Source organism: Cervus canadensis, chromosome 4 (assembly GCF_019320065.1).
Source record: "Cervus canadensis isolate Bull #8, Minnesota chromosome 4, ASM1932006v1, whole genome shotgun sequence".
NCBI classification, from domain to species: Eukaryota; Metazoa; Chordata; class Mammalia; order Artiodactyla; family Cervidae; genus Cervus; species Cervus canadensis.
The window spans coordinates 14,644,250-14,656,718 of NC_057389.1; the positions used below are offsets into that span (position 1 = coordinate 14,644,250).

The 12,469-nt window shown below is 42.1% G+C and overlaps 1 protein-coding gene and 1 long non-coding RNA gene across 21 annotated transcripts in view; one reads left to right on the forward strand and one right to left on the reverse strand.

Moving 5' to 3' along the window:
- PCSK1 (proprotein convertase subtilisin/kexin type 1) overlaps positions 1-4,140 on the forward strand; it is a 39,756-nt gene extending 35,616 nt beyond the window's left edge. For all 3 annotated transcript variants that reach the window (XM_043464606.1, XM_043464607.1, XM_043464608.1), the window contains 3 exons: positions 201-334; positions 1,123-1,284; positions 3,491-4,140. In XM_043464606.1, the coding sequence (XP_043320541.1) occupies positions 201-334; positions 1,123-1,284; positions 3,491-3,868 (674 nt within the window). In that variant the 3' untranslated portion in view covers positions 3,869-4,140. The remainder of the gene's footprint in view (positions 1-200; positions 335-1,122; positions 1,285-3,490) is intronic.
- LOC122439514 overlaps positions 1-12,469 on the reverse strand; it is a 517,062-nt gene that overhangs the window by 189,583 nt on the left and 315,010 nt on the right. The gene's annotated exons all lie outside the window — the stretch shown is intronic.

Sequence of the window (12,469 nt, forward strand, 5' to 3'; positions counted from 1 at the left end):
TATATGCCAGGCAATGCACTAAGTACTGTGAATAAACTTTTTTTCCCTTGGGAATGTTGCCATCCTGGCATTATATCCAAAGGGAAAATTAAGAAGGCTTATCTCTCCCACTTTCATTTTTAGTTATCAAATGCTGGAGTGTGTCCTACTATCAATTCTGTCATTACACTCATTAACTTGTGTTTCTTGCATGAAAACAGGAACCAGCACTGTACTGTTGGCTGAAAGAGAGCGGGACACATCTCCCAATGGCTTTAAGAACTGGGACTTCATGTCTGTTCACACATGGGGAGAGAATCCCATAGGCACTTGGACTTTGCGAATTACAGACATGGTAAGTGTGAATGAAAGGATACTGAACCACAAGCTCACTTTTAAACACTCCAAAGCACTTTTAAAGTTAGTGCATCAGTAAGGACCCAAAGGAACTTTGATCCTCTTTAGAGAGGCCAAGGAGAAGGTATATATATTTTAAGCTCTGCCCACTTGGCTATAAAGATAATGTTTTTTTAAAAAAATTAGGCACCAGCCATCTAATAAGGAAGAAAAAATATTTTGATACACATCGTGACAGTCTGTGAGACAAAAGTTTCCATGTCAGAACACAGCCAGCCACAAGAGCTACTCAGACACCAGAATCAGCTGTATTCACAAGCATGGCTGTGGATGCTTCACCAGCTTTACTATGACAGTCTGCAGGGGGCAAGGCTTCCCAGGTGGTGCTAGTGGTAAAGAATCTGCCTAGCAATGCAGGAGATGCAAGAGATGGGGGTTCAATCCCTGGGTCAGGAGCATCCCCTGGAGTAGGAAGTGGCAACCCACTCCAGTATTCTTGCCTGGAAAATCCCATGGACAGAGGAGCCTGGCAGGCTACAGGTTCATGCAGGGAGTTCTCCTTTTTAAATTAAAAACAACCAGTTTGTAAACCTCTGAACCTGTCAGCTATTTGTTTTCATAGCAAGAATGAGTCTAGTGATTTACGTCTTTGCACACAGAGCCCTACACACAGAATGCACAGAATTTGAAAATTAGGTTTTCACTATAAAATCTCTCAGCTGTTTTGAAGCCGTTTATTTATACTGCTCAGAACACACACTAACATTATGTATGCTTATTCGTTAGTCTGGAAGAATGCAAAATGAAGGAAGAATCGTGAACTGGAAGCTGATCCTGCACGGGACCTCTTCCCAGCCAGAGCATATGAAACAGCCCCGGGTGTACACGTCCTACAACACTGTTCAGAACGACCGAAGAGGGGTGGAGAAGATGGTGGATTCCAGGGAGGTCTGTGTGGCTCTGTTCTTCCTGGCATGTTCTTTTTGGAACTGGGCTTCCCAGGTGGTGCTAGTGGTAAAGAACCTGCCTGCCAACGCAGGAGACATAAGAGATGTGGGTTCAATCCCTTGATCAGGAAGATCCCCTGGAGAAGGGCATGGCAACCCACTCCAGGATTCTTGCCTGGAGAATCACATGGACAGAGAAGCCTGGTGGTCCATAGGGTCACAAAGACTTGGACATGACTGAAGAGACTTAGCACGCACACACAATCAAGAGTGGGTGAACCTACCCTAACTTTTAGGCAGTAAGTGAGTTAAAACATGGGTTGGGAGGAAAGGGAGAAGAAATGAACTTTATTTTCAATAGGAAATTGTTTCACATATTCTTTTATCCAAAATTTAGAAACTAAAATGAATGAATTCAGTATTATTCAATTCTCGAACATGAATTTTCTCCATTTATACCAGTATCAAATTTTAAAGAAAGCTATCTTTTTGTATGCTCACATATACCTAATGTTTGTATTGCACCTAGTTTTGAAGGATTTTCCACACTGTCTCATTTAACTTAAAACCCTTGTAACCTAAAAAGGATAGATCTCAGTATGTCCATTTTACAGAAAGAAGACCAAGGGTCAAGTGACCAAATCATGCACGCTTCTCTTTACTAATTCCTTAAACTGATGCTTCTTGGCAATTCCAAGGGGAGCTACAGAATCACAGTCTTTCTTAGAAAATTGCTGAGGAAAACTGAAGTCAGTCAGTTACATTCCTAGGTCTCAGCCAGAAGCCGCTGGCTTCTCCCTTATCAGATGGGGGGGGGGGCAGAAAACACATTTTCTTTATCTGTGTATCCCCCAGGCCTCTAGCACTGTGCATCAGATCGTAGCAGGTAGGTTATCAGAATTTCCAGGACAACCTTCCCTGAACAGGACTGGCTCTATGACGGGTGTTTTGGAAGATACAAAGACATTCTTTATTCAAGAAATGTATAAACTAGCTGTGTGAAGGCCTCAGCTCACATTTTGGCCCCGTTTACATTCTGCAAAACAGCTTCTGCTGGGGCCCTATCCCGGAGGCCTCCTCGTCACAGTCCTGGAGGCAGGGGGCACCGTGGGGGAACTTCTTCCTCCAAGATTCCCTAAGGGGTAATAACAGAACCCTTTGATTGTTAAGGACTTCCCTGGTGGCTCAGACGGTAAAGAGTCTGCCTACAATGCAGGAGACTGGGGTTCAATCCCTGGGTCGGGAAGATCTCCTGGAGAAGGAAATGGCAACCCACTCCAGTATTCCTGCCCGGAAAATCCCATGGATGGAAGAATTGATAGATTACAGTGTTGGACACGACTGAGCGACTTCACTTTCACTTTTCTTTTGAGTGTTAAAATAGTGAAATGCTTCCACAACAGGTGACCAAGAGATGCTTCTCTGGTCTCTCCAGCGTCCCCCCTTTCCTGGACCACTGCCCGAGTCTCTTCCCAGACCCTTTCTGACAACTCAGTGGCTGAAAGGGCAGCTCCGAACAGAAAGGGCAGCTCCAGAGAGCTGCCACACGACAGCGTTACTGGTGCCTCTGCAAGAGTTCCTGCCTGTCTTAGCAGCAGCTCCTTCCCAAAACACGATGGGAGGAAAGGGACTGGTAAACTGTTGATTTTCCATGGGATAAGAGCGTACTATCTTTTACAATTAACTTTTCCATCCAGAACTTAAGACATTAAAATGAATGAATTCAATGTTACTAAACCCCCTAACATGCATTCTACTATAGCAGGCTGACAAGCGAAGGAAACCAACAGGTATGCACATTCACCTACATCATCCCATCAGGCTTCAAAACCTACAAGAAACAGAGGAACTCTTACTGCCATATGATGGGGGAAGTTCAGGGAGATTAAAAAGGTGCCAAATCCCCTGGAGAAGGGAAAGGGTCCCCACTCCAGTATTCTGGGCTGGAGAATTCCATAGACTGGATAGTCCATGGGGTCGCAGAGTCGGACACGACTGAGCGACTTCCACTTCACTTCACTTCAAAGATGCACTAATGAATGGGAATATGCAGGCGGAAACCCCAGTTAGTGTGAGTGCAAGCTTTGCACTCCTCTGCTCCCCAGACGGCCTCGCGAGGGACCGGCAGTAGGTGTGTGCTGTGGCTGCCTTGCTGGCTCCTAAATAACGAGCTTTCTCCCCTTGGCCGGTGGCTTTCTGTGTTTCAGGAGCAGCCTACACAAGAGGACCTGAACGGGTACGCTCAGGCATCCCAAAGCCCCAGCAGCGGTGCAGTCGGGGGCAGAAGGGATGAGTTGGCAGAGGGCGCCCCTTCTGAGGCCATGCTGAGACTCCTGCAAAGCGCTTTCAGCAAAAACTCACCCTCAAAGCAATCACCAAAGAAGTCCCCAAGTGCGAAGCTCAACATCCCCTACGAAAATTTCTACGAAGCCCTGGAAAGGCTGAACAAACCCTCCCAGCTTAAAGACTCTGAGGACAGTCTGTATAACGACTATGTCGATGGCTTCTACAACATGAAACCTTACAAGCACAGGGACGACCGGCTGCTCCAAGCTCTGGTGGACCTTCTGAGGGAGGAAAATTAAAATGTGTGCTGGTCTGAAGCTGGAGATAGTCACGCTTCTTCCTTCCCCCTTAGATTTTGCCTGTGTCTGAAGTGGGTGTTTTGTCATTGATTCTTCTGCTTCTAATATCCTTTGCGGTACTTTTTCTTTTTCTCCCTAAACTGGATATTTGAAAGCTAGGAGCTCAAGCAGTAAATCCAACTTCCTGAACTGATTACACAAAGCACGTCTTCCCTGCTTGCACAAGTCAAATGTTTTGTTCTTTCTGGGGCCACAGTTCACACCTGGCCCTCGTGCCACGCGAGAACGCCTTCTCTGGCCTCCCATTTCATGTCTCAAAATAGAAGGTACACAGGGCAATAGATTACTTTGAAAAAGCAACCTGCAAAAAAATGAAAGGAAGGAAGACAGGTTCTAATAGCTTGTCCCCTGTCTTTGTCATATGGTTCTTCAAATTTTGATGCCAAAGAAGGGCTTGGAAAGTTTCTCATGAAGGAGCTCTTAATTAGATTCATATCCCGGGCTTTTCTGCTCCAAAGTGCTGCTCATTCAGGAAGAGGCTGTTAGGTCATTTTGGGGAAAGGCTGGGTTACTTAGATCCAGAAAAAGGCCTCAAACCCTGCACTGGCTGTGTGAGCAGTTTCAGAATATTCTTTGCTTGATGTACCATGGAGAGGCCTCCATGGATCTGAAGGTGATCACGACTCAGGCTGTGAGCACCCGCCTTCCTCTCCTCCCCCTTACCTTCTCCTTTCTCAGCCACAAACTAAATACTGAGAGAGCTATTGATACCACTTTCTTAGAACAAATTTGTATTAGGGACTTGGCCAATTCCTAGTCATAATTTTCTTTTTTTAAATAGTCATAACAGGAAACCACCACTCATAACATGGAAAAGCAATGTAATAACAGGAAAATGTTCATCATAGGGAGAGCCAATGGGAGGTTTTGTTGTGTTTTAAATTACATTCATTAGAGCAGATTTTTCTGGATCTTTGAGTTTTCATTCCTTGATACCGAAGGCGCTTCTCCAGTCTTACGGATGATAGTCTCCAAATTCTCAAATTGTTTCCAAGCTTCAACTCAGAGGACACAAGCTGGCCGCCCACAGGCAGCGTCTGACCCTCAGCTAGATTTTGCTTGGCACGTTAAATGTTTTAAAAATGGGAGTGATTATTGAAACTATGAGATTTCACATAAAGCCTGACTGTCAGATGCATCTTCCCTCATAGCAGGAGCTGACTGGAGCTGAGTAGCAGCTGCCTAGAAGTTACAGACTTGGATACACGTCCCCATGGTACCCTGTTCACCCTTGCTGCTTATCACAGCCACCTGACTGGTCTGCATTCAATAGGCATTTGATTTTGCCTATTCCTGCACTAAACGAACATGCACAGTGTAAAGGCATTAGGAAAAAAAATCCCCAACTTCTTTCAGGTAGGAACTATATGATAATCAATAATTACAAGAATTTGTCATGATCTAATTTACTGGCCAAAAAAAAGAAAAGGTATTTTAGACCCTTGAAAATACCTCTGAAATCTTGTTTGACTTACATGTTTTATCTCACCTCACCCAGATGCTCACTTATTCTTTTTCATGAATTGCCAAGCCCCTAGGTTCCCGCTCTCCCAAAGGCTCCGGTCACTGACAACACTGGCATTCACCCCCTCAGTCCGCTGTCTGCAATTCTTCCGTGAGGTCTGAACTTCATTAGGCCACTGGACCCAGAAGAGAACTCCACTGAACTAGATCAGGAGAACCCAAGTCTGTCACTTGCTTTAAAGTGAATTTGGTAAGACAGATGTTCACCCCCAATTGTGCAGAATGAGGGTATTTCTAGAGCAATACGCACGATGTATTGAGGATGTCCCCCTGAAAGAATTGCAGTATGCTCTCTATCATGGAAATATCACATGTTGCATGATTCACAGTGTTAAACAGAATTTTGGAAAATTGCAGCACATCAAAAAGTATTACATAAAGCTGAAAAGTACCAGAGTTATTATGAAAAAAATAACTAAGTTTTCAATGAGTTAAAAATAAATCAATGAAAAAATAAAGCTAAGTCCCAGAGAGGCCAATAAAAAATAACAGATGAAAACTTCTCCTGACCCCATTCCCAAACTAATGCTAATTTGTATGAAGCTTTCTTTTTCATCCTTCTAACAGTATCTTTTTCTGGTTAAAACCCCCACCAACCATTGGACCGTAGACCAAGGTTCAATCAAGAGAAGCTTTAATAGTTAAACAAAGTCATGTTTGAATGTTTCCAACCTGGAACATATTGTTCAGACTTGAAATATTTTTGTCAGTCTTTCTTAGTGCCTGTGTGGATTTTTGTGAAAATGTAAAAAGAGGACACTTATATATTTCCCTCAGAATTTTAAACTATATTTTCTTTACAGGTATTTGTAATGCTTTACCAAATGCTTTTATCAAACAGAATTTTAAAAGGCATAATAAATTATATTAAAAACCAAAATTTTCCTGAGAGTAAGAACATTTCATCCAATAAAATATTTTTGAAAGGCATGTTCCTCTGTCAGTGAGAAAAAAAAGTGTAATATGTATATGTTGTGGTATTAAAAGTGACATTTGTCTCATAACCTAATATAATGTGTAGCTGAGTTTAACATGTGTGGTCTTAGCATTTTTAAAGGAACTCCCACATTATACGCTTGATGTATTAACCAGAATATGTACAATATGCTTATAAATCTGAAGAATAAATGGTTTCTCACTAAGTTAAAAAGAAAATAGAAGCTTATGTTTCCAACAAAAACAGGATCTCCTTCTCTTATTATATTTCCTAAATGAATTGTAAAAACTAAAAGGTGAAGATTTACATTAAGTTCAATGGGCTTTCTTAAAAGCAATTTAAGAATCTAATAGGTATATTTCATCTTGCTTTATAGCCCAGTCTTTCACTTTTTTTTTCTGACAGCGTACTAAGTTGTATGACTGAGCATTAACTGAAATGCTGAGAAAAAAAAAAAACTACAGGGACAGCATGTGAAAGCAGTCATTTGTAACAGTTTAATAATTGTGACTTTGTTTACCAGCCAGATTATAGCAACTCAGCATTAAATTCTTCCCAGGGGGCCCCTCATCAGAAGCACCCCAATTTCTAATTCTGACCTCCTATTTTCAGCCCATTTTCTCTCCTGCTCCAAACCCTTATTCCAGGATTTTCCACCCACCATTTCAGAATCTGACGCCTTCCTACACAGAGGTTGGTTTCCCCCCAAACTCCATTCCCCCTTCCTAAGTCATAAATACTCAGTAAAACCAAAACAATTTCTCAAGAATTCTAGAAGGACTGTTCAACTGGCTTTTGTTCTCCACATCTAGCCATCTTCAAAGTCTTCCCACCTGGGGGATTAAAGATAGTTTGATTTCTTTGGAATGTCCACTTAGTAAGTCCTGGAAAAACCAAGTGTAGGCTGCAAGTACAAACACAAATACACACACATGTCCCAAGGACAGGCATTAATTCCTAAATATAAATTTAAACCCAGAAGAAGGAAGAGGAATGTTTTCCTAACTGCCTCATAATTTTGCAAGGCAAAATAATACCATTATTATTTTGGTGGTAAAATAATACCAAATGCTTTTATCAAACAGAATTTTAAAAGGCATAGTAAATTATATTAAAAACCATTTAGTGGTAAAATAATACCACTAATACACATGATGGTGATTATTATTTATGCTACTCTCTCTGCCCCGGTGGACAGTGTACTTGTCTGGCCTATGGATGCTAAGCTTGATCTGCTTTGGTCAGTGAAATATTAGCAGACAGGAGGCGATCAGGGATCTTAAATCAGCTCCCACACTTTGGTTTGGCTCTTGCTTTCCAATGCGCCAGTGCTATGAGAAGAGCATGTTTCTGGGAGCTACAGCCCCTTCAGCCTGTTTCCAGAACAAATGTGTACGAGGCAGATTCACATTCTAGAACTAAATCCAGGCAACTCACAGTCTGAAGCAGAGCTGTCCAGATGAATGCAGCCTAAATAAACTGAACTTGTCACCTTGACAACTGAGTCTTCGAGTAGTTGGTTACATAGCCTTACTGTATCGCAAAAATAATGAAAGAAAAAGTTCCACATGTCCATTCCACTACCAATTCTATCCCTTTCACACTGTGCCTTCCTGAGCCTAGAGTACAAAAAGAGAGCTAGTATTAAGCCATAAACCTGTTAATACTGATCCCAAGGATAAACAAAGACCCTGCCCAAGCTCTGAAATTTTCATCTTTAAAGATCTTAGTTCAGCTCCTACTAAAAGGAGAGCTTCAGACAATGAATGACTGGGTACAGGTAGTTTATTTAGGAGGTAAATAAAAGCAGAGAGAAAAAATGACTCTCACGTATCTGCAAGGAATAACACAATGGAGTAACACAACAGAGCCACACTGACCAGCACGAGACTGCCCAAAGACTAGAATGGATGTTTCAGCTGACAATGGCTTCAGTAGAAGGTAGCTCAGAGCAGACATCTATGCTCCCCTCTCTCCCTCATCCAACACTGTCACAGTCCACCAGCCTCTCTCAGAAGCTAGATGAAACCCCAGGGTAAGGGAAGAAAATGTGATTGGCTGAGATCAGGTTCATACCACTTATTAGAAAAGCAGCTTTTAACAGAAATAAAGTTATGTTACAAAATAATGAAGACGCCTTTGCTCACTTCCGTTTTAGCCTGCAGTTTGCACATTTGTATAATTTGTACTGCTTGTATATTGCTACACAGAGACATTAGGTGAGCCCTACTCACGGCTTCCCTAGGGGCTCCGATAGTAAAGAACCTGTCCACGATGCAGGAGACCTGGGTTCCATCCCTGGATCAGGAAGATCCCCTGGAGCAGGAAATGGCAATCCACTCCAGTATTCCTGCCTGGGAAATCCCATGGACGGAGGAGCCTGGCGGTCTACAGTCCACGGGATCACCAAGAGTCAGACACACCTGAGTGACTAACACATACACTCTTATCACCAGTTCGTGACAAAGAGGTGACTATGGCCATTATGTGTCCACCATTCCCAGGGCATGTGCAAAGGAGGCAAAAATCACTTCCTGGTTTCTAAAACAGGCCTCCACTGTATTCCAAACAGTTAGCCTGGGACGCCACAAAGCACTTTCACTCTCATCCACAGCCACACACCCTCCACCTCCATAGAAGCCCATGTTGTAGGTATCTTCATTGAACATTTACCTACCTGGGGACGGGCCCACAGGCTCAGAAAGGGTTCTTGTTCATAGAAGAAGGTAGGGGAAACCATCTCAGGTGTTTCTCCAAGGCTGTCATGACTGTTCCCGTCTACCGTTAGCTCCGTCTCTTGCAGCCCCAGCAGCAGATGACTTACAAATCTAGATGATGTTTTGATGTGAGGAGAGTAGCCTCTCTGCCTGGTCCTGCCTTATATCCTTGACAGTTACTTCTTGCATCATTATTATTAAAGGGCAAAAAGAAAGTCTGAAAATGCAACAGCAACACAAAGCGGCTAAAGGTGTAGGTTCTTCCATCAGCCGCAAGTGAATGTGAATTCCAGCTCTACCGTATTCTAGCTGTGTGCCCTTGAGAAGGTTACTTCACCTTTCTGAGTCCTGCTTCGTCATTTATGACAATGAAGTCTACCGCTCATAGGTTTGCTATTAGGATTAAATAAGATAATGCGGATAAATTATTTAGTATGTTTCCTACGCCTAATAAATATTCAATAAATGTTAGTTTTTATTATTAGTGAAACTACTGCTCTAATTATTATTGCGGTGCTGTGAAAAGAAAATGGACATGAGAGTCAAATAGATGTGAATTTGCAGTTCTTATCTACATATTTAAGAAAGAAAAAAAAATTAGAATCAATAAAGAAGATGAAAATACCGTAAATTATTGCTGATCAAGGTGATGGTGCCTTGGGAATTGTCATTCCAATGGGAAATTTCTCCTAGGGTCACAATGGAAACCATTTGATTGTAGCCAATGAAGACTGGACCACAATGAGAAGGGAGTGTCAGAGAACAGCTACCCAAAGCCAGAGAAAGCTAGAGGTGACAACTGAAAAGAAAGGAGATGAAGAAAAAAGGAAATCATGAGCTAAATTTGTCTCATGGCCAATCACTTTTTGTGTGTGCAATGAGTTGGGAATTTTCAAACGCAAGCATTTTATAAAATATTGAGAAATGTTTACGTTAGAAACAATGAGTCCTTAATTGTATCAGCAGCACAGTGCCTTGCTTAGCTGAAGGCACCCAGGAATTGCAAAAGAAATAGGAGATAAATAATATGTGTCCCTATTTTTAGATTAGAGAATTGAGGCAGAGAGAGGTGCTGTGGTTTGTTCAAGGTCACATAGACAACAAGCAGTAGAAATGAGATTTTTAACCTGGCAGAAATTTTAGGCTATTGCCTTAAATTAGCAGGGCAAAAGGAGGACATGCATTTTAGAAAATATTTATAGCATGGGAATCAAATGAATACTGTGTCTTATACTATCAGTTCTTTTCTGCTATTAGAATGAATAGAAATAGCTTTTTATTAAGTGAACATTTACTGCATATTAAGCATATGGGTTCTATATTTTGTCAATAATGAGATAATTCATGAGAGTGGATGTATTATTTCTAATGCTTGCATTATGCTACAAGGGAAATGTTTTTACAGATACTGAAAATGAGATTCAGAGAGGTGAGGTCACTGGCCCAACATCACAGAGCCAAGCCAGAATTTTGAGACTGGTCTATCTGACCCTAACTCTTCACTACGTCATCCTCTTTGACTTTTCAGTTGTAGCTCCAAATTTTTCAAACTGATGCCTTAATAGAAAATCTTATACTTCCAGGAACAACTAGATTTATGCTGCTTCTTTACTCACAATTTCAAATCTCAATATATTGAAAAGTGAGAGAGGCAGTTGTCCTTGTCAATAATCACTTTGACCTATTCTGAAATGAACCAAAGCCCTTTTCTTAAAGGACCAAGAGACCAACCCACTAGCTCAGGTATCCTTTGGATCACGAATCAGCTCCACGTGAATTTATGTGTAGTCCAGCCCAAGAGCTACCAAAAGATATTGAAAACCAGGATGTTGCTAGTCTGGACATGAACTCTAGGAGTTTTCTACTATGGTCGGCCATTTTATTTCTCTCCCCATTCCTTGCCCTTCCTGCCTTGGTGCTAATGTATCTTTTTATCCCCCAAAGTATTCTTAATCTGTGGTGTGTGTGTGTGGGAGGGGGGGTTGTCTTAAAAAAAGGACTCGCCGGTCATGTGCAGCAGTGAAAAAGTGAATGAAAAAGTGAGTTTTTGTATTCCTTTACTGTATAGGAGTTCTAAGAAATCCTCTCAAAACAATGCTTTGCATCCTAACTCTTCAAGAGGGATATTCATTTCTCCAGACATAATCCTTGTTTCCTGGACCATCTTCCAGGATTAGGGTTCTCTCAGCTCACTTGGGGAGATGTGATCTTCCAGGAAACCATCTCCAGTTCATACTTTCCCAGCATGATTCTGAGTTCTATCACAAATAAGGCTTACAACCACCACATGCCTGATTATTTCTGAGCATGTACAGCTCGGGCCTCCTCCTTGCCTCAGAATAAAATGCTGCAGCACACATTAGCTGACAGAAAACAGGTGCCAACCGTTACCAATGAGGGGATGAGTCAGAGTCCACCCACAGTGATCCCAGAAGAGCTGGAACTCATCTTCATGAGGGGTGACAACTGAGAAGTCAGAGAAAAGAGGGTACCCACCCAGTCACTCATGTCCATAAGACAGAGTGGTCGTCGTCCCAGTTTGTTGAGTACCACTCAGTTCATCTCTGTTGTCCAAGCATAAATTATTCTTTCAAAAGTATCTTGTTAAATAATTGTATTTTGCTACCAGAGCATGGGTGTGGATTGCCTTCTTGTCTCACAGATAATGCACCTGCCTAAATTGTTTCCTACCCGCCACAGTCAGAGAAGTCTTAAAATTGAAATGGATCATCTATTTTTCTATCCAACCTCCTACACTTGAGAGAAATGCTGCAAAAGATTCTGGGGAAAGGGTTGTCCCTCGATAAAATGAGCTGCAGGAAAAGAAGCCCCTTCTCTTCATCATCTCAACCTCATTGAGTTCTGCATGCAAGGTCTCGGGACCTTCCTTTACACAGAAAATCAATTTCTGGAGGAGCTTCCCAGTTCCATAAGCTTCAGGTCCCACAAAATAGGATCGGCCTCCTGCTCATCTACTTGATCTATGTTACCGAGTCTATAAAATCTATCCCACAGGTATATCTTTCAAATCTACCCAATTTTCTCCACCTCCAATTCATTATCCTGGTCTACACTGCCATCTTTCAGCAGAGTACACCTGTGTGTTCTTTCACACTCTGATTTTTCTAAACCGTGTATCTTATCACAACACTCTTTTCTGTAAACTCGACTGGAGTTAGGGGAAGACCAAAATGCTTAACCTGGTTCTGAAGTTCGGATAACCTGGCCCTATCCTGTCTCAGCTTCATGTACCTCACTGCCTATCTCACCCACTGCGTGTAGTACACTGGCCTTCTTCCTTTTACTGCAGTGTCCCGAGTCTGTGGTGGGTACAACTATTCTGTCAGAAAGGTTCTCAATTTA